This window comes from Plasmopara halstedii, assembly GCF_900000015.1.
Source record: "Plasmopara halstedii genome assembly, contig: Scaffold_650, whole genome shotgun sequence".
NCBI classification, from domain to species: domain Eukaryota; phylum Oomycota; class Peronosporomycetes; order Peronosporales; family Peronosporaceae; genus Plasmopara; species Plasmopara halstedii.
Genome location: NW_020187567.1, coordinates 1307178 through 1330331, shown reverse-complemented (window position 1 = coordinate 1330331; position 23154 = coordinate 1307178). Strand labels below are relative to the sequence as shown.

At 46.3% G+C, this 23154-nt stretch overlaps 1 protein-coding gene across 1 annotated transcript; it reads right to left on the bottom strand.

The window, feature by feature from the left end:
• Nucleotides 1-106: 106 nt before the first annotated feature.
• Nucleotides 107-22318, bottom strand: PHALS_12894 (hect e3 ubiquitin; the record flags this gene model as incomplete). The annotated part of the gene is made up of 7 exons (XM_024728537.1): nucleotides 107-271; nucleotides 306-1412; nucleotides 1527-7149; nucleotides 7209-7264; nucleotides 7332-15140; nucleotides 15358-22152; nucleotides 22208-22318. The coding sequence occupies 7 exons, from the start codon at nucleotides 22316-22318 to the stop codon at nucleotides 107-109; spliced, it is 21666 nt and encodes a 7221-aa protein (XP_024579004.1).
• Nucleotides 22319-23154: the final 836 nt, after the last annotated feature.

The window sequence follows — 23154 nt, the reverse complement described above, 5'->3', positions numbered from 1 at the left end:
TTGCTCGTAAATGCAGGTTCAAGAACCAAAGTGATTTTCTCGCATTATTAAGCCATGAGAATTCCACCAAGACCAAATGTGATCGTGGCAAGAAGCATCGAGCGCATTATTTCGCGCGATGTGTAAGGTGGAAGCTCAACTGAAAAGAAGCATGTGTGAGCAACCGGAAGGCTGCGTGTGGCATCTCGACCGCCTTTTTTGGACAATTTGAAAGGTTGTGGCCATTTGCCTCTTGGAAGACGACTGCGACCCCATGCAAAGCGAACAAAGTCTGCGCGTTGTTCGTCAGAAAACTCACCGAGTACCTCCCAAAAGAGCTGCACGGTCTCGTCTTCTTCGGTGTAACCGTCGTAGCGCGTGTGACGCTGCCAGAGAGCCAAATCAATTTTAGGCGAGCCACACGCGAGTATTTCAAGCTCTTGCCATGTAAGCACTGTAAGAACGCGACGAGGAAAAAGTGTCGCAAATCCCCGAGCCATCGCAGCAACCTGTGCGCTGCACTCGTGCAGCCGGGTACGCTCTGCTAGGCGGCAATACTCTTTCCGGTTGCCGAAACCTACTGTAAGCAGACGACCATTTGGTATGAGCTCGATTTCCTCTCCTGTGCAAGATGACGCAGTGAAACGTAGCTCAAGGCCAGCAAAAGCAACAGCAAATTCTTCCTCTGTTAAAATGCCATCGTTTTCGCAATTGGCAATCCCATCTAGCATTTGAATGAACATGGCGTCGGTATCTTCAAGATCGGCGCGATCAAGTGTCTGACCAAGCAATTGTTTCCACACCAATGATGGAAACATAAAGGGAAAATCGCCGTGCGTACGCAGAGAAATTCCAAGTAACTGACCTACAAAACCAAACATTTGCATCGCAACAGGAGACGTGCACTTGGGATTTGGTAAATACATACCACGATTATTCCCAGTGTCGTGCTGGCCATTAGGACACAAAACAAACAAGGTGAAGTGTGGAGAAAACAAATCGTCCACCATCGAGGTGGCTCCTTCACGGTAAACTCCACCCCAGTCCACTCCTTCTTCACCACGGAACTTGACGCTGAATAGCCGACCTTTGCTGTCGATTTGACGTCTAAATAGTGCAGGGTCGACAGAATGGAGCTGACGAAACGCTTGTGCGAAGAAGCACTCGGACACTGACGGCTCAACCTCACGATCATCTTGGGACTCTAGTGCTTGCATCCTGTCTAGTGTTATGCGCGCTGTCTGCTGGTGCGAGCTTCCGCTAGTATCTCCCGAAACGCTTGTCGCATCGATTGCAGCGTCCACGAGAGTGCTCTTGATATCAAAAAAGATACAATGGCTCAGCTGTCGAAGCTGGTGTGCAACCGTCCACACTGATTTTGTGTCCCGTAGGTCAAGAAATGACAAGCAATGACGAAGGCTCAGATTAAAGTACTTCAGCAAAGCGAATCGAAGCTGCAGCGACTCGAGCGACAGACGCATTAGCTGCGAGCACCGCAACCCATCTAGTGTCTGATCCAGCTCGATTTCAGCTGGCTGTAAATCAACCGAATGCTTCGAACTTGCTGGGGTGGTCAACGCCAGCAACGCCGCAGAATCCACGTGGTTATTTACCCAGTCCACTAGTTGCAAATCCATTTCTTGCGTCCAGCGCTCCCCTTCAATTGTATCATTACGCGCCGTTTGCAGCGATACTAGCTTTTGAAGAAGCTGCTCCATATCTTGAACCGTTGCACGAGATATTTGCAGCTCTTTGCAGATACCTAATGCAGTCACTGTAGCAGCAAAGCCAAAATGATCCCCTGCATTCTCGTCTGCATGAAAAGAATACTCGAGGTTGTTACCATCAAAAGAGATCGGACCTTTAGGCCACCCGTTCTCCCCCGCATATGTTCGGGTGCTTAAAGTTTCCTTTCTAGAACCGCCTTGATGCGGATCTAGCCTGAAAGTTGCCAGCTCTAGCCGTGCAATTCCTTGACCTTGGCCTGCAGCAAGTGAGCAGCGAGAATCAAACGTTAAGCGAAGATTCTGAGCCCCTTCAAATGCCACTAGACCGCTTATGGTAGTGTTGACTTTATATGGGTGCGACGTCTCAATGATAGTGGAAGATCCGTAAACCTCAAGCCATATTGCAACCAATATATGCTGGGGTAAATGCGCTGTTTTTCCAAGCAGAAAATTTGTAAGCACAAATACGTCGTTGAGACTGTCACAAATAGGCTTGAGCTCAAAAGATATTGGCTGCTGGATCGGGATCTTTAGAAATGGTGCTGGAGCATTGCTTTTACTTCGATAAAGGGAGGATGCCGAGAAGATCATCATCGACAGTTCCACCAACTCTAACAAGCGAGCTGACAAAAACGTTTTGCCATTGAATTTGTCAAGCTCCGCACGACTTAATGCCAACTGAGTGATGGATTCTAAGGACTTTAGCTCTGGCAACTCGTCAGGGGGAAACTGCTCAGGGTGGTGCAGCAATTGTTGTAGTAAGCGCACAACTCGTCCTTTAAACGGAGCTCCTGGTGAACGCAGGTAACGCACAAGTGCGTTGAAAATTTTGCGATTGTGCACTGCACCATGAGCTACCAGCTCAGCTGCATCGTTAAGTAACAGCTCCAGTACCCAACATGCCCATTCTAGTGAAGGATTTGTTTGCACTTCAGCTTCTTTCGTCCAGCGAATATTTGACATTGGTTTTACTTGGAAACGGTAGCCATACCCATGATCTTGAGAAAGACTTTCTTCCGAAGCCGTAAAGCGAAACCAGAACTGGTGTGAATGGACGACTAAGTCCGGAAGGTGATGACCCGATGTCGTCATGACATAATCTACAACGCCAATACGATCGCCACACTCCGGGTCTGCAAAAAATGTTAATTTTGCATTGGGCCCCAACCGACAGCGGTGGTCGAATATGATACGTAGGCAGCGATATGAGCTATCAATGCTCACAGCTCGAGCGTACTCACAACGACCAAAGTATGGGTGTAACGATTGGAACTCCTGGACAGCTGATACTTCACCATCTCCGGCCATCCGCGTCGAATCTGCAAAGTGGTTTATACACTCCTGAACTAGCACACTCGAAAGCAACTCGTCTTGATTATCCACATCGCCTTGTAGGTCAGCGATTATCCCCTGCTGAGCTTCCGGTTCGGTCGACTCTATTCGTAAATGTCTCGACCTCTCTTCGCTCTTGCTTTCTTCATGGCAACAATTCCCGCGATTTTGGTTGGTAGCCAGAGAAATAGGCTGCAAACTTTCAATGGAATCAGTCATAGATTGACTTGACACTTTACTTTTATCATTGACTCTTTCGCCAATCTCAAAATCATGCATATTTGATGATGTTAAATCATTGGTGCGACTTGCAGTAGATTGACCGGCCTTATCTGATTGAGCTTCTTCACGCAGAATTTTCAGTATGATCATCTGTAAACTGGCAATTAAAGAAAATGGCTGCTTGGTGATAGTTGATCTACTACTGTTATCCGTCCATGGAAAGATATTCATTGCCTCCACTTCCATATGTTGGGAGTATCGCATTTCAGACGCTGCCACCATCTTAAGAAGATTAACGAGACGACGCGGACCACCCACGATATCTAGTATTTGATTCGATAATGGAGACGACACTGACGTAGATTTCTGCTCGAAATCTTCAGCTCTCCCAGTCAAAATGCTTGGCTCGAATTGTGTTTGCGAGGAATTTTTATCATAAGTCAAAGAGCAAAGCAGCGCTGTGACCGCGCATCTAGCGTAATAAATGGAAAGAGCATTCTCCGTTTTCAGTGCTACACGATGAATGCTGGCAGTACCTGTCAGCGGCTCGTCATAAATCTTAACGATACGTCGGACATCGCGAGGTTGATGCCACTCATCTTCGTACGCGCCAGACTCTGTATTTAAAAAAGTTATTAGCACACCATCGTTGGGCGAGTAACACCGGTATATACCCGTTCGACCGCTCGTCATTAATTGTTGAACGGGTCCAATTTCGTTCGTCACTGTCAGAAGAATGTTTAAAGTTAAATACTCAGGGTCTAGTGGCGAAAAAGCTGCCACGCTCGCATCATTTGGTGCTTGAGCATTTAAACTGCTGGGCTTAGCAGAACCTTTCGGAGCCAGAATTGGAGCTAGAGTTACAGCCATGGCGTCAACGTCAAGCACGTAAGACATCTTTGGGCATTGCGTCAATGCAGTTGGGCGTAAATCATCAGCAGAAATCGCGCCCTGGCTCTCAAAAGTCGTCACAAGTGGATCAGGCCGATCAATTTCTTCCAAGGCAGCTATATCGTCTAGAACAGCAGCCCTCGCGGTCATAAATGGGTCAACTAACTCATCCACCGAGTCATATTTCTTAGCATACTCATCCCCGTACTCCATCAGCCATTCCATAGCACGATTTGGGTCGCTGTTCGAAAGCTCTAGAGCACAAAAGGCAAGGCAATAAGGCTTACCAGATATATTCTGAAGTTCCTTTGCTTTTGCTTCAAGCGTCGAGTTAAAAGACCCGTCCAATCCATCAGCAAATTCATAAGCAGCCATATTCGCCTGTGCTAGTCTTTTTGCTTCCTGTCGCTCTTGGTATGAAGCTGCTCCATCCCCCATCAGCCATTCAACTGCGAGATTTGGGTCATCGCGTGTGTGTTCTAGTGCAGCCACACACAGGTCGAACTCAAAACCCATGGCAGCTAAGGTTGTGGCGAATCCTCTTCGAACACGATTTGGTTCAGTTTCGTCTTCGATCGGATCGTCAATAGCTTCAACACCATCTGAAATGCCAGTTGTTTCAGCCGCGGAGAGGACTGGTGCCGTAGGATTCTTCAGTCCCCGAAACATAGCTTCACCAAGTGGAGTTGCAGACTCGATAAGCCGGCACAAAATCATCCGACCACGCTCCTGCAGCACTGGTAAGCTTAGAAAGCTATTTAATTTAATCGGCGTTAAAGCATATTGAATCAAATTTTGGGCCAAAATGTCACCAGCAAATTTTTTTGTGGCATCAAACGAATGACGAAAGAGAACTCTTAGAGCCAACAAAGCGCGAGATCGGATCTGTAGTTGGCTAAGGTCGTCGAAATGGACAAGGACATTTGAATCATCGAGAGATGCAAGCTGTAAAATAACCGGCATCATATCAAACGTCAAAGGAATCGCCGTCGGATGTAGATCAATTTCTTCAATCGGCGACAAAGATGAAAGTTTTACATCTTGAATATTGTGACTAGGATCGAAATCAGCAGCAGAGGAACTTGGATGGAAAACTACACGCACAGTTGCAGCATGTGAGCTCATCTCGATTAAAGTAGCACTCACGACCTGCTCTCTTTCATCGACGCCTTGGGCAACACCACTACCGCTGGCGCCCTGAGCAGCGACAACAACTCTTCCACCGATTCGTATACAATCAGAATGAGAACAAAGCACGCATAGAGCACCAACAGCACGAATTATTGCTGTCCTAAACCGGATGCCTGATAGGTCTGCACCAGTCGCCTCTAGTGATGGTTGACTTAACTTTTTCTTGACAAGGAGCGGCGAAATATTACGAATAGCGCTGCACAAATTTTCGGCCACACTTTGGTGCCAATGCTTTTCCTCAAGCAGCCGCCGTAAAAGCGCCACACTCTCCGAGGCCACAACCAGTGAAATCTGGCCTGAATTAAAACCAAGCGGGTTGCTCAAAGATTCTGTGGATACCATTTGATCAGGTGTGAGCAACGTGTTACTAGTGGCTACATTAGCTGCATGCAGTAACGTAGGTGTTGTGGCGGCACACACAGATTCGGCAACCTGATCAAGCAGTAAATCGATCAATACTGACTCGGATCCAAGAATGACTCCAACATCGGACGGTTTGACGCTACCACTGCAGCAGATTCTTCGGAGAAGAAGTTTGACAACACGTTGGCATCGAGGAGAAGCTATTCGAAGAATTTCAAGAAGCCCTTGTAGCATCGGTGGACGAATAAAATAAATTATCGCAGGTGGCTGCGTGCTTTGAGAAAGCACGAATAGTAAAACACCGAACAAGTGCGCCTCAACTTCAAGCGCATCCAGAACCCCGCCGTCGCTAGTTAAATCACTCGCGTCCTGATGATTATTTGAAAATCCGGATTCGCCTCGTGCTACATCGCTTGGATAATGTCGAAGGTTTGCGCCACGCTTTTGAGCAGGGGTTGAAACTGAACGAAGCATCCGCTGAGCACGCGTAAGTCCATCAGCTCCATGAGTCAGCTCTTTTCCTTGTATAAGTTCCTTATCAAGTACTTCAAACACTTTCCGATGAAACTCTTTTGTGAACCATAACGTCTGAAGTACGGGCTCTTCTAATTCTCGATTCGTGGCTGCACTCTTAGCAGCATCACTAGCTGCTTCAGCTGTGCGGGCGGCGTCTTCGAAATTTCTTGTCTGGGGGTGGGACAGTTCAGAACCTTCTGCTGGACTTTCGCTGGTACCATCCTTTTGGAGTCGCTGCTTTCTCTTAAGTCTTGCAACAGCAGCAACTAATTTGGCTTCTCCCTCGCGCCTCTCAAAAGCACCACTGAAACCGGTGGAGGCTAAAAAGCGGAAGACGACCCAGGCACATTTTCGTATTTGCTTACTGAGAAGCATCTGTTCATCTGTGCAAGCATTCCAACAGGAAATAAGCTGACTTGTATTGGCATCAATTGCTTGGCGAGTCGTGTCAGATTCATTTTTCTTCGAGTCAGGACACTCCTTATCATCATCGGCTGAAATACTGCTATCGTCATCATCACCATATTGATTAAGATAGCTCGACTTTTGAATTGCGGCAAGTTCGTCCTGCTCGCAGATCAGTTTTGACAGCGTGATAGATCCATTGTACTCGTCTCTCAGCCACAGCCGAACCTTTCGCTGAAATAAACCAACATATCTCAAAACTCGACCCCATTCTATCGACGACATGCTATTTAAAGCGTCATTGCCAAAGACTGGTATATTTGCCGGAGCCCAGCGACAATGCGATATTGACACATTAAAGCCTCTGGCTTCAGGACCTTCACCTAAAGCTTTAAAATTGGAAGCGGAATCGAATCCACAGATACCCTCTCCTTCTGTTAGATGCCAAAGGCCGATCAAATCTCGAGTAAAATTACGCGACTTGGGTAATGATGAATCGTCTTGGTACGTCGTCAACGGAATGCTGCGTTGAAAATCTTGCCTTATACTAAAGTGCGTCCGCGCTATTCTCCAAATACGGACTTCTGCAATTGATCCTTTAAATCTCCTCTGCGCAAAGCAGTCGGTAAGCGCAGCACCTTGAGAGTCAAGACCACTCATCCAGCAACCAAGTCGAGAAGCACGCAAGTGTATAGTGCTGCATACCCGTCCAAATTCCATTCTCTCTACGAAGTCACCGTTTACGATGAGCTCGATATACTTCGCTGTTGCATTGTAAGCCACCGCACAATGAGTCCATTCAAAAGTGCGGAACTGGTACGACGTGAACATTCGTTCCCGCGGTGTGTTACCCGGAATGGACAATTGTAGGTGTCTGTCGATCAGTTCCAGATACACGCTGCCATTTTGAAGATCATTATCGCATCGCAAAGCTTGGCAGCCCACCAACTCAGCTGGAAACAGCCACATTTCTATCGTAAAATCGTGTACTTCACCCAAAGCTGGCATTTCGACATAACTGATGTCATCTGGTTTGCAATTCGAAGACTGGGCACCTTTTGCGATTGCAGGAGTGAAAATGGCACCAAAGGTTAGTACTTTGGATGGGTAGATATGAGCTGGAGGACCTAGCAGCTTTTTTGATAGTACACAAAGCATTTCAGCATACAACAGCGACAGCGACGACGCTGTGTGGCAAGCAGTCAACGAATTAGTAACATTTAAGCAATCTTCATCCAGCCCATTTCGCTTCCACAAGATCGAAGAGCAAGCATAATTAGGAACGCGATGCAAAAGGCGAACGACATCACGCTTGGTCACATATCTATTGCGCAGGAGACCCTGTTGAACAAATTGCTCGGACAGCGGATGCCAATTAATGCTCGAGTAACCTTTTACTAAGTTGCGCGATGGACCATTGCTTGATTTTCTTGTCAATGCTTCACGTAACACCGAGCTGATTGAAAAGATTTCTTGCAATCTAGTCAAAATTCCAACGTCTAACAGAAACTGATGATCCCGTGGCTCAAAATCTAGACTCCAAGCACATATAATCGTTTGCTTCAATTGCGAATCCGACAGAGTATAGCTTGTGCTTCCGCCGAGAAGTTGAGCCAAATAAGCGTACAGATTGCAAAAGGCGTCTTGGACACTGTCGATAGTCTGACGATTACAGCCTTCCAGTCCCTTTAGGTAATGGTGGCGAACGGTAGCTCGAAATGTTTCGGCAACAACTTGACCATCATTTAACTCACGCGATTCTTTTTCACTGTCTGTGAAACCTCGCATAGCTGGACGCAAAAAAATTAGGACATTATGCATGGCTGAATCGAACGAGAGTTTTGAAAGAATACTTTTCATTGCTTGGAGACCGAAGAGGCGAGAATCAGATCGTCGCTGACGTCGCTCCAATAGCGATGAAAGTATTTCAGGTGGCGCACCTGATCCGTCACGAATATACAGCTCACATGCCTTCATCATTGCTGAAAATGTGCTCGTATAATCGGATTTCTTGCTCGCCTGCAGATGGACAGAGGCTTCTGTGTCCTCGCTGTCATCTACTGTAGCGGATCCAGAAGTAGCACTGAAAAACGGTTTGGAGATGCCTAGTATTGAAGCACGCCGAGCTCTCCAGCGATGCTGAGCTCGCAGAATGTCCACAATACCCGACCACTTTGAGCTGTCCACCTCACCAAGCGCCTTCCATCGCTCAAGCATCGGCTGTAGTGAAGGCGGTGTCTTTTGTGCACCCCATTTTTCCGCCAAGTTAAAAAGTGCGATTTGTGAGTCTACTTTAAGACGCCCTGCTTCCTCGGACGGTGGTGCTAGCTTGCACAGAAATTCAGCTCGCTGAATCACCTGTTTGACAAGATCGTCGAACGACCTGGGCATCATCACGATTTGGTCTAAGTTTATGTCATCGCTTAAGCGCTTTGCTGAATCAAAACCATCTGCTACTAAAAAATCGCGCCCCTCTGGCGTCTCGATTCGCGCAGACTCATGTAAAGAATTTTCGTCTGCTTCTTTTGCCCGATATTCTTGCCGGGTCTTTATTAGCCAATGACGAAGCATCAAAATCCGCTTCCAGACTTGAATCAGATCACTGGACGGAGAAAAGTTCGCGTGAGCAAGAAAAAAATCAGCTCCAACAACTCTACCAGCCATACTGGCTCCTGCTCCTGCAGCAATTGCTTCAACCTCTTGCAGTACGTGAGATGGTGCATGCATGATTAACGCCGCACCCATCCATCTCTCACATACCGGAAATCTCCCAAGGCGGCTCAAAAATGTACGATCTGGAGAATGTTTTTCTAGCCAAGACAAAATCAGTTGCACAGTACCTCGCTCTGACATATCTTTCGTCCAGTTGCTCCAGAAGACAAAGTTGCTCTGTTGAACAGCGTCAGAAGCTTCGAATCGTTTTGCAGGCTTTGCGAAATGAAACTCTTGCTCTGAATTTGCTGGCGCATTCTGAGACAAGGTCGACATCGAATTTGCCCCAACTATCTGATCAGTCGATGGCAGGCGGGTGTATTCTGCTCGCAACGCATCACTCCAACGCAACGGAAAGCTTAAATGGGCTTGTTCCTGGCCAAGGAAACCCTCAGCAAAGCCTCCGCTAAGAAGTGGTGATTGCAGCCAGGGCAGCAACTCTTCCTCCACACCATCGATTGGAACGCCCGCAATTAGGGTGCTAGTTATTCGACCGGCAAGAGATGCTAACGAGTTATGTAAGTCGAATAACCAATGTATACGAAGCGTCGACTTTGCAATCCCTGACGAACGAGCTTGAACGACATCTTGGGCGCCGTAGAGAGACACAGCAGCCGTAACAACTTCAGGCAATTTCGCTATTGTCGTTCCGATCGGGCGAAAATCGCCAGGTCCCACCGCGATCCCTAAATTTTCTCCGTTGTATGCAAACGATACCAGCTGTGAATCAAAATCGATCGTTATGGTAAATATGTCACCGGCAGCAATTGAGATCTTTGTGCCGTAGTCATATCGCACTCCTTCAACCCAAACGGCACCGTTCGAAGGCATCCAACCGATGCTAGATTGTACTTCGCCCAAAAATGTATCGTAAGGGTAGTTGTTTTTTAATGGCTGTCGCCAGACAACTCCGATGCAAATATGTCCAGATACTGTCCCCCCAACACGGGAGCTATTCAACGCGAAATCGATAGAATGAACACCATGAAGAAATTCTGTTCGCAATAGACATGTGCGCCATGCATCAGTACCATCTTTGGCGTAGGCAGTTGTCCCGGTGTGGCTGATACGGACGGAATTTAGCTTGTTCGTCGGACTAAATCGTAGCGAATGACATCCATGTGGGGGAACAAATCGCGAAAGATTTGCAAGCGGTGTCTCATCTAAAATAAAAATTGTTGGTACGCCATACGCAGCGCCCGTCATGTTTTGAGAGCCTGGAAACCCAACCGATCCGGAAGCATAGCAGTCACGAAGAACACGAATAAACGACTCATCGTATTCTTCACCCGGCAGATTTTCCCGTTTATACCACGGATCTCCTCCGTTCGCGAATTCCTGGGTCGTCAATCGGTATCGTTTTCCCTGGGTAATTTTTAATGGAGACGGAAGTATCTCGAGCGCGTACCCTAAAGAATCTTTTTCTGAGCTTCCTCCGACAGTAATCTCAGCAACAAGAAGTTGGGATCCCTCCTCCCACAGCCGAATTGTATGATCTCGTGTTAGATTTCCGCCATGCCTCGTTGGATTGACAGAGCGGCCCAGTGCGACAATGCTAAAGCAGCTTGTTGCCTCAAACTGAAACCCGATCTGGCCGTCAAAATGATCTTTTTCTCCTGTATAGAGCTGCTGAAATACGTTATACAGTCGTTTTGATGGAAGGCTCCGAGAAGCCAAATCTTTTTCATTTATTGCGGCACGCTCTAATTCTTGTGCTTCAATTTGTCGAGATTTTTGATAGGATTCCAGTAGTTGAAAACGATGAGCAGATTTGCTTACAATTTGAGATTCCGAGCAAAAGTGATCCAGCGCATCGAGAAGACTGACAACAGCAGGAAGGATCGGTCGGGCAAGCCATGTTTGACGACGTAAGAGGCACAAGCACGATACAAACCACGGAAGTAGCTCTGAAAGCAGGGGAATGCAATATGTGCGAACACTTGCTCTACTATCCGCTGCAGTCTTTGATAGAAGAAACGACTCATCTGCCTGAAATGCGATTGCACTGTCGATAAAATTTCGACAGGCATGCAGCGACAAAAGGCTGAAGTGAAGCGTTGCTTCCTGAACTTGAAATCTTCGTTGCAGCTTCGCTCTCAGCTCCATTGAGCTTTTTGCACAAGCTGCATCATCTTTGACGGCGTTCATACTTGTCAACTCGATTGCTTCTGAAAGCAGATATAGCTGATACGACTTTAGCAGTTGTAATGCTACATTAGGTAATCGATAGTCATTACCAGTAGCTGTGTGTGATCTGCATTCAATGTCAGCCTTGATTTGTTCTTGGTGACCTTTTACAACAACTTTCATCAAGAGGCTTAAAGTTTCTGTCACTGCAGCAAGCCATGTTTTTTGATCAGTCACCTTTAAACGTGTATCTTTGTTCTTTGCAACTCCAGCGGCCATGAAAGGCATAAAAGACAATATTCCATCGGGACCCGGAGCAGCAAGACGCGTCATCACTGACATTAATATAAAAGAACTTGATGCTGTGATGTCAAGTGGGCGCTCGGTATACAAATGCAACAACTCGAGCAGCAGTTTTAGTTTATCCAAACCAGATTGATACAGGGCAGAGATATTGGCAGCAAGTGTTCGGGCTGCTGCCATGCTAATGCTCTCAGTCGATGTTTCCGTTATGCAATCATGTTCCTTACGAATTTGGGCAATCGCTTCAATTTCATGCCGTAGATCAGTGACTATGTCGGACGAGACGTCGAGTTCTTCGCAAGAACCTTTGACGTCATGGCACTGTAAGCTTTCCAGATTTGCACTTATTATTCCCAAAATGCGTACACAGCCGTTTTGAGCATTTTCAACACTCAAAACGGCCCCAGGATAAATGCAATTAGAGTGGTAGTGCTGCAAAACAACGAGCAGCAAAGAAAAAACATCCTTGTTAGGTTGCCGGCAAAATGGTTCCTCGAATTGGATCGAGGATTTGGCGAAAACTACGCCTGAGTTTGATTGCGGGGATTGTTGCTGGCATAACTCATCAAGTCGAGATACAATCTCAACGCCAAGTGCGCTGATAGCTTCCATTTCTTCAACCCCATCTTCGCTTGCAATCAGTGCTGGCGATTTCGGCTCACTTACCACTTTCACTTCATTAAGTGTACGGCTATTGTCGCGGGTGCCAAATCTGCAAACCGCGCATATTTTTGAGAAGCCTTTGTTAGAGAAAGAGCACTTATGACAAACCCAATCCTTAACAGATAGCAAGTAAGGGTCAACCCAGACGGCGTGGGCACAGTGATTTGAGCCCAAGCACGACACCTTTAATTCCAGCATTCGCACATCTTGGACATTCACTTCAAACGGCTCGATGTGAAATGTCTCAGAGGTTGTCTTCGATTGCCACAACAGCTTTTCATCTCCAAATATTTTAAACACTAAAGAGACTCCATTTGTTTGAAGAACCTCATTCTGTGCATCGTCATTAATAGCAACCGCGCCTTTGAACATTCGATATGCTTCGGACAAATCGTACATCACGTACGCATCACCCTTAGAAGGAGGATGAGTCGATATACAGCGTTGCTTGATCTCACCCTGGATGCGAATTGAATTGCTATCGGCACCTACCACGTTTCTCAGACTATCAGAGTTTTCGTTACTTGCATATCCCAACTGACCGCCCTTTCCTAGCGTCCCGTATCCAACAGAAAAATGGTGCTCTTGTATGCTTGATAGAAATACCGGCTCAGCGTTCAAAGGTTCACGAGTGGTATAGTCCCACTTAGTGATTCCCAATAAAGTAATGACTTTACCAGAACCATAAAATGAGACAGCAGGATGTACTTCGTGGCCAGCAAGATCAGTAAATACAACACCATAATCTGTCCCATTAATTTTATACGCTAAAGTGCCTTTAGTCATGTCAACGTCAACCTGTACAATATCGCCAGGGTGCACTTTGCCGATTGTTCGACTGAGCTTATGTCCACGTGCGTATAAATTACCATTATAACCGCGGAGCATCCAAAGACTGGGCGATGAGTCATATCCGTTGACCGACACAGGTAGTATAGCTGCACCAAAACAAGTCATTTCATCGTCTTGCGTGTCTGTATCAAGGCGGAACTTCCAAGATGCTTTGCCCGAAGATATTTCGCAATTTGCAGCCGCATACTGATAGCTCGTTTCTCGTGTTCGAACAGAGGCACCTCCATCCTCGATAACCACGCCAGTCGAGCAAATTGACGACTCAAACACAGCGCTAACATTCCGGACGTCTGCCGAGCCGGCTTTCTCATTTTCGCGCGTAGTTTGATATATTTTTGCCCGATGAAATGCCATCACTCCTTTTAACAAATATTTTCCTTGTTCAAATGCCAAAGCTGCAATCCTACGCCGACGTGGGTTGTCTTCCTCTGTGTGCAAGTCCAACAGCATTTTCACGAATACCATCGTAACATGAAGTGACGCCGTCGCCAATGCCCAGGCCCTCAGCGCACTAATGGCTTCAGCCGCCATCACTTCATCCCTACTTTTCAAAGCCCCGTTGAGCCAATAAGCAACTGCACTCACGGTCGATGTTGGGTCGGCAAAAAGGGATCCGGAAGCTGGCACATTAAGTCGCAAATGCTTAATTGCGTAGATTCCATTGCGATTAGACGACGGCATTCCCGTCATAACTATTCGCACTTCTTTGCATGTTTCTGAAAAGCTTGTTTCGATCAGCGTAGGGCCATTTGACGCTACCAATTGATCGTCAGCCGCACTTTCAAAGTCCTCACTGTCCTTTGTACGATACTGAATGCCTACAGTTTGCGGTACATATTTCATGTACCAATGGATCTCAATTGACGTCACTTTAACCAATTCAATTGACTTGACAGTGAAGTACACAGCACCAGGTCTCGGTTGTGACTGCCAATATGTAGTATCCAATCCATCAACCGCCCCATATGCGTCATGTGATTCCGGACTCGACGTCACAGAAGTCGCTACAATCTCGTCTTTCTCTAAGACCAAAACTTTGTCAGGAGCCTTCTTTATCGGACTCCAAAATGAGTACAACGAAAGCACTGGAAAGCACGTCAGAATTTGCGACAATTCTTCAAATGATCGTAAGGCGTGTGAGCCTGTATAGTCGAACCCCCGAAGTATCGCTCCCAGTGTATGGATCGCTAGATGGTGCAGCTCTTCATCTCCTGGTACAGTTTCTACTGGTCGTCGAGTCTTCTTTACTTTATCGTGACTCATCAGCTCACAAGCAGTCTTCGAACTGTGAGAAATGACTGCCAGTCTCCTCTCCAGCACGTGCGTAAACACGGGCGTGGGCAACGATTCAATGAGCATTTCTTCGAGGGCCTTAATTGACCCTTTTTCCATAGCGTACTCATCTACCACTCCAGCGCTCGTCATATTTCGATAATCATTTACACTTTGTCGACACTTTAATTTCCTATTCTTGTGCATTCGATGCTCCGTCGGCAGGTCGCCCGCCGTGCTCTCGCCGCATATCAGACTCGAAATAAAAGTGTCCTGCAGGATATTAGCCTGTAATTGTTGAAGATATTCCTCACTCTGCAAATAATCATCCCAGCTAACGGCTGTTGTGTACTGCAGGGGTGCATAGCACACCGCACAAGATCGCGTACGGCCCGTGTGCAAGCGCGCAGGCTTCGGCATCCACCCGTCCTCGTCATCTTCCGCGTCCATGGCTGCATCCTCTGTCGCATCTTCGACACTTTCCTGCGATATACGTTCAATCTGCGCCACATCGCTCATATCAGCGCCAAAGTTCGCCACAGCCGCATCCGTGCGCACAAGATCGAGCTCTTCCACCTCCATAATCTTTGTTTCCCTACAAGTTACAAAGATTTACAATATTTGATTGGTAAAAACTTTGTCTAGTAGCCAACCCACTTCAACTTGTAAATGAAATATAAAAAAATAAAAAACATATGCAAACTATTAAAAAAGGGTTTTCGTTTTTGCAGGCTTTTTTGCTAAATAAGCAGCAATTTATGTGTTCTTAAGGCATGGGCAAGTTTCTCGAGCCATTAAGCACCCTCCGGGTGCCGCCGTTGACGTGAATGCTAGCAGGAGACTCAAAATTTGAGTAGCTAGCCTCCAGTGGGGTTGCTGCGGAGTAGTGAGACGAAGACCGACGCATGTGGGACCGCATAAAGCTCTGCTGACGAGACGCATTGGGTGCAAAAGACGTTCTTTCTCGAGCGGCTTCAGCCTCCTTGCGCATCTTCTTTTCGCTTTTGAGTTCTATTGCACCATCCTTAGAGCTGGCACACACTGCAAACATCACGACCGTGAGCACCAGACAGAGACAGGCGAAAGCCAAGTGGCTGATAGCAAATGAAGGCTCAGCCACATAAATTGCAGCCTGAACCGCGTAGTACACGATAAAAGACATGACAATGTATCGTCCATTCTGGTACGGCGGAAACACTTCAATTGCAGTGAGCCACGTGCCACACGTGAGACTGAGTGCACCACTGACAAATACAACACAGACCAAAATTTTAGTAATCGCGCTGTCTTCTTGCTCGGCGAGACCCATAGTGCCACAGGCAGCCGAAAGCGCTGCAGAAAATGGCAATATGTCTTTAAATATCGTCTTACGGCGCAAATTGTCGACTGTAAGTAAACTTAGCGTGGAGCCGAGAAATGTCATGACTCCATAATAAGTCGCCCACTTCGATGTTTGCTCGCCATCTTGATTGGGAGTCGGTTGTACGAGTACACGGTGCAGCAGGGCACCGGATGTAAAGAGTGCAAACGTCGCTTGAAGCACAACAACGAGCATGATCCGGAAAGGCAAATTTATATGACCATTTTTTATCACAAACGATTCCTTCATCTCATGAGCTTCCTCAAGCACATCGTGACGCTGGCGGAGACGCATTAAAGACGCCTCAGCTGCTTTTGGATCGTTCTTACGGCGATACTCCCAGTAATGGCTTTCCGGGAGAAAGAAAGCAGAAGGCATAAGCAGTAAGAGTGGAAGTATACCAAAGATAAATTGCCATTGCCAATCATGATACGGCGAGTTAGCCCAATTCCTCGACATGGCTTTTGCATTGATGTCATCAATGAGCACAGCCTCGATCATGTAGCCCAGTGCAGCACTTGAAAGGAATATGAGAACACCTTTACCCTTCCAACCTTGCATACAGATTTCAAAGTTATACAACGGGCAGACAAACGCGAGCATCGCAATGCCAGATGAGGCGGCACAAATTCCTATCAGCACCACCGAGCTTGATTCCAGCCACACCAGAGCACAACCCGCAATTGTCGTAATACACGAGGCCTCAATTGTCCAGCGACGACCAATTGCGTGAGCTAAACCGCCGCTTACTGCAACTCCCACAGCAGCAGCTCCAGCAGCATAGACTTTGATCATACTTAAATCTAACGCGCCGTCCAGTCGTTCATTGTTAAAAAAACTAAACGACTGATTCACAAAATTGTCCGAGGACGAGTTCACGTATCCTAACGAGAAAATAAGGCAAGTCAGCCAACCGTAAGTAAAGCCACCAAGGCCACCCACAAGCACACTCAACGCGGCAGCAAACTCACTACCGGAGCTGAGAGCACGTGAAAATCCTCCATTGTACATCATGCGCGTCTGTATGGTTTTCATAAACGGAAAAGCCGACAGCACCAAAAGAGGGAGAACGAGAAACAGACCCACAACTACATCAAAGAAGAAAGCAAGCTCTCGCACAAGACCCCACTTGGCAATGTGCAGACCAAATATCCCATGAAGCAACTGCAGGAAGTGTGTGAGTGCAAACAATCCTGTGAAAATGGCCACTGTCAACGAGAACGACTTGTGTCCGTTCCAATCTTGCATCGAGCCCACGATGAAGGGAGCCACACCAATCATTACAACCATTAGCACGTACAGCAGCGCACGCACGACGCGAGCCTTGTTGCGCAAACACCTACCCAGACCAAACCCACCAATCCACAGAGCCAAAGCAATCGCTACCACACACGCCAACAGCATGCCAATCTGACTCAGGTCGAATGAGAAAATGAAAATATAGTACATGACAAGTGGGTGGCGAAGTTCACGGAAAGCATAAACAATGCGGCTCGTTGTGCTTATTGAGAACATTATACTGGACTCGTAGTTGTAGAAATCATTCCACGTATCCCGCGGGTTGGAAGAATGACTGCTCACATGGTTCGGCAGCAATCGTTCACTATCATCCTCCTCTCGGACAGACATGAGCCATGAAAGCCAATATGTAATATCCACTCGCGTTTTGGAAAAGTCCAGGCCATCGGTGTTAAACATAAACGGCGCAAGCAGCCAGCAGGCCCCGAGTAGCCATACAGCAAATGAGGCGATACCATAGTCCTGGCCTTTCGAGCTGTATGAGTTCAAAAGTGTTACATTTGACGGAATAAGGTCCGGGTTTGCATCGCAGTCAAAGTCAGCAGTAGCACAGTACTCAGCCAGTGCATTCGTACCAATGTTAAAGTTACCAAAAATTCCAAAGATAATCATCAAACCCATAAGCTCAACAGCCTTGCGGTAGTGTGAAGCAGCGTACTCCTTGTAAAAGTTTACAAAAGTCTCACGAACGATGGCGAAACCACGACCAGTACCACGATACTTGGAGCCACCACGCATGATGGCGACATCAAAGAAGTGCGACTTAGTGCCCGTCTCAAAAATGTAGAAGACTGGGCCAAGCGTGACAATTAATTCTACAAAGTTGACTAAAGCCTGGTGCCATCCATACTCAACGAATAGCGTAGCTATCAGTGGAATGGTCATGAGCATACCAAACTGGAATATAAATTGCGTATTCATAACGTCAGCAAGATCGTCGAGATAGTTTGTTGTAATGATGGCAGATTCTTCTATTTCCTCGCGCAGCACAATATAGACCTTGCCATAAGCATACGCAAAAACACACAGCACCACCAATGCGTTACAAATGTAAAAGCCCATATGGCCATAAAACATTGAGTTTAAACGAAAAAAATCCATACCAGCGCCCATTCGATGGGACTCTCTACTTAGCGAGCTTTCCGCGCTACCGTTGGCAAGCTTAGCCTCAAAGGCATTAATTTGACTCAACGTAACATCGCGACCCTTTCCACATTGCATAAATTCTTCATGAGTCACCTTCTCACCACGAAGCGCCACGTTGTAGCCCGCGAATACATCTTCCGACAAATTGATTCCTTTGCTAGCCTTCGACACACCACCATTCGACATAACCCAGGATTTCTCAAACACGTCTGGATGACCATAATGCATACGACTTTGTAAAGGGTTCGCCATCACTCGTTGTGTCAAACTCACGAACACCAATTCTTGAAGTGTCATAAAATGTGCCAAAGACGACGCCCGACCTGTAAAAATGTGCTCCTTCATACCGATAATAGTTACGTTCTGACCATTTTTGGTTGCTGTTGCCAAAAAGTTAGGGATCTTCAACGCTTCTTCAAAGTAGTGTTCCTGGTTCATATCAATAGTCTGCAAGTACTCGCCACGAGTGAACGGCATGGCGATGTTCTGGTTTTCAGGCTTGCCTTCACCGACTATGGGATGACCAGGCAGCTCATAACGATACACCTCAACAATCTCATCACCATCCGACTTAACCAGCACACAATCATAGCGAGCAACACTAGATGGATAAGTCGTATCGACGTAACTTACGCGCCAATTCGGGTATTTACGCAACAGTAAATCGATATCTGCCGCACGCGAATCACCGGCCGCAAGTTGGTCGGCGTAGATTTGGCAACTGGTCACATACGAGAACTTTAGACCAGCAATACGATCCATGTGTTTTATCTTTTCCAAATGCGAAATCTTCTCGTCAGAGCCAATTTCCAGCCACCGCAACATCTTCAACGCATCCTCGTACATCATCATGCCATGCACAGTACGGGCCAACGTCTGTCCACGCATGGAAGCCCATAGTCGAACTTGTGTGGGTGTCGCCGCGAGAGCCTCGTCCATTGACGAGACACCCACTCGCTCGAGAAAGTTGCCCCACTCATCATCATGGAAAGTGACTAAATACTTCAAAATACTCAGGTCGCGACCTTTTTGCTCAACCTTACGAAACAGCGGGTTTGAGTCCACTCGACCATTCAGTTCATCTATAGAGAAAAGCACTGTTTCATTGTAGTACGGTGTGATGACAGAAAACGATTTCATTGCTGCAATTGAATCAATATTAGGTATCTTCATGTGCAAAGAGTTCAAGAAAAAACTCATACGACGCTGAGCCTCATGACAACGAGGCAGCGCATCAGCAGCATCCAATGTCAATAGGAAAAAGAGACGTGTCGATAATGACACGACACTCTCGTTCGAGCTAGGAGAAGTGGTACGAGAAGGTGAGTTTGAGCCGCGCTGACTAATACGATCGGCAAAGATCGACAAGAGCTGTTCCTTTTGGTAAGTAAGGTCCGGTGAAATTTTGGTAAATACTGACTTGCGCAATTTTTCTGCCATCCACTCTTCCTCTAGCATCAGCTCAATGCTTTTCAGTAAAGCATCCACACGCTGAATGACTAACAGGACCTGCTCGTGTTCGAAAATAAATGCGCCACCTGTCGGCCCTACGGTCGGTTCCGGCAGTTCCAAAATACTCGCGAGCAAGTCAACAAAGTTTTCACGCAATAGTCCAACATGAGAAAGGTTTACAACACCTTTTACCCTACCTCCAGCCAAAATCTGATGAAACACGCCAGCTATTTCAGATTCTTGAGGACCCAAAAGCTGTTGCAAAATTTGAAACATAATATCCAAGCAGTTTCTAGCACAATTTAAGACGCCAGCCTTCTTTAACTCTTTAAACAACTGTATATCACTCAAGCGTTTATTCGCCGACCTTGCAGCGATATCCGCAGCCGTTTGAGCTTCACCAGCAATCAAAAATACCGGCTCTTCAACAGCGCCAGTATCTGAAATCTGGTATTGGAGAATAGCAGTCTCACGGTCATCCAGCAAATCTGACAGACGGAAACTGCTCACAATTTCATTCCAAACGACGGCAAAACGTAGGCGGCTGTTAGCATCAGGAGCCGCACAGTTTGCTGATAGTGGATTATTATTAATAGCAAGTTGACCACGAGCCGCAGCAGACACAATTTTTTCATCGAAAAGACTCGGGGCTTGTTGAAGACGCTTGACAAACTCGTTGATGCGGGCAGAGTGGCCAATCTTAAGACGAAAACCAATCCAAGCTCCTACAATCGATTGTGCAATAGCTAGCCAAATTTGAGAGTCATAGATATACACGAGCACCACCGGTGCCCACATGGCAATCAGAAACGCAATATTATGCTTCGTCTCAAGAATGCCATTTTCCAGCTGCGTAGTCGACAAGTCTACGTTGTAAATCTCGACGCTCGGCCCAATGAGCGGTTTTACCATTAGCTGCAAGTTAAACAAAAACTTACACACAAAAATGACAGTCCAAAACAAGCCATAGTTAAGGAAGTCTCTCCAACTTTGATTCATAGAGCGTCCAATATAATGCTCACGCGTTCCATCCATTGAGCTTAAAAGAGCTGAATTCCAGATAATGCCACGATAGAACATCTGCACAATTGATACGATAACAATAGGTAGCATGTACACCCCAATAAATAGGGGTGCCATCGTGAGCAAATCGCTTGAACCGACAACATTTTCGTATGGGGCTGCGTTCACTGCCGCAAAAATACCAAAAAAGACCGTGTGCCAAACAAGACGTACAAATACCGACACAGTATGCACGACGCGGCTAAAGATGCGCGTGCCATAAATCCAAATGTCAAGCACTACTTTAAGCGCAAGTAAGCCACTAATAGTGACAAAAATCGAGTAAAAAGCATGTTTCCGAACGTCTGTAATATCAGAGGAGAAGAAATTTGCGTAAAACTTAAGACCGTCTGTATCATCAGGATCTGAACGATGAGCCACATAAGCGATCACAATGAGAATATGCAGCATGACAAAAAGAAAAAAATAAATGCGAAAGAAAGCCAGGAACGGGTTGCATACGCTGCGTCGCTCTTTAAATGTCTTGTAATCCCGCACGTTTAAAGCTTGTGCCACGTTAAATTCGTCAAAGTGCAGACAATCGTCTTGCCAAAAAAACTCATTCACATCGTCATAATTGGTCACATTTTTATGGTCGACACTAGCGCCATTTTTCTTTGCCTTCACCTCGCGCATCTCTGCTACTACCAAGTATAATGGGCGCACAATACGTCGTAAGAATGTATCTTCAGGGGCATTCGGTAATCTCTCAATTTCATTCAATTTAGCAGCCATCTTGTGATACAAAAAGCAGAGACATTCGGGCATAAAGCGCAAATTCGCACTTTCTCCCCATATAAGTAAAAACAGCGCAACTTGACGCTCTGCTGCACCAGGATACGACGCTGTTTCAAGTAAATAAGGCTTGGTACGTAAGAATTTGCACCACTTGACATAATTACGAAAGAACTTGAAGTGTATAGTCTCAATAGCATTTTCCGTGTCTATAGGAGTTACGGCAGACTTAAGAAGTCTCGATTCATGATTAAGTACCCAACACTCAAAATGTTCCTTCTGGTTTCGTACGTTACCCTCCTGAAAGCCAAATTTGGCTTGTAGTAGCTTGAATGAGCCAGCGCCAGGTCGTGGTGGGCGATCGACACCAGATGATGACAAGACTGCTGCAACGTGCTGATCATTCGGCGGAGAACTTATGCCAACATGACGTTCTGCCGCTACGTCTAAAACAGTTTGATAGTTCGAAGAAGCACGTCGACGCGGAGGTACCGCGCCCGATGGTTGTCGCTGTAGACCGCGGTCCATAACATTTTCCTTCTTCTTCATTCTTGAAACTTAAACGTGGTCTGGTTCGCTATTTCAGCAGCCGACCCACGGGCGTTTCGGTGGATAGATATGCGACCGCGTACACTAGACAAAATGCGAGCTGAATCTCCTCCGCCTTTTTGCGTGTAGGGAATGTACCAAGAGCTTTTCCGTTTCCCATTCTGTCAGTCTTGCGCCTTAAGCAGATTGTTCGAACAACCTTCAGGGGTAGGGATGAGGTCTTATATAAAAAAGTATAGAGTTTATGGTTTTTTCTTCGAATGTAAAGAAATAGCAAAAAGGAGGTCGACAGATCGAGTGTTGAAGGTTTCGAAGAAAAGGACTGTGTGGTCGTGTTGTAGTGGTGACTTTTAGACCAATGTATTCGTGAAATGCCACCATCGTCCAGGGTTCTGAGGTTCAGTAACATTCTGACTTTCTATTCTTTTCGAAAATTTAGCCCCCAACACATACTACATTATCCGACAGCTGCCTGGTTACTACTTTTTTTGACAATATGTTCTTGTGTGGTAAGTAAATTAAAAGCAATCGATATATTGCCTACTGCTAGCCAAATATTTGTTACAGTAGGGCTCGCCAATTCACATGGTTTAACAAACATACGTTTCGATGCATGAACGGGCCACAATCTCAGGTGCATCAAATCATCGTATCGACGCATCTGTTCATTGGTATCCAGATGAGTTCAATGCCAGTTTTTAAATTTACATTGTAATTATATCAAAAAAGCATGAAAAATTGCAATCATAGTGGTAAGTAAGGACATAGATCGCAGGTGCTTTTGACATTCATGCAGCAGTATTCTCAAATGTCGCTTGATTTAAGCGACTAGTAAATCCAAAGCACGCACGCTAAGCATTGTAGAGTGACATTGTGCTAATTCACTTCAAATAAATATGTAAGCGCGTCTTTGCCACCTAAAATTTTCACTGTCCAATTAACAACTAGAATTGCAGTACTGCGCTCGGAATATTTGAATGAAGGTAAACGTATGTT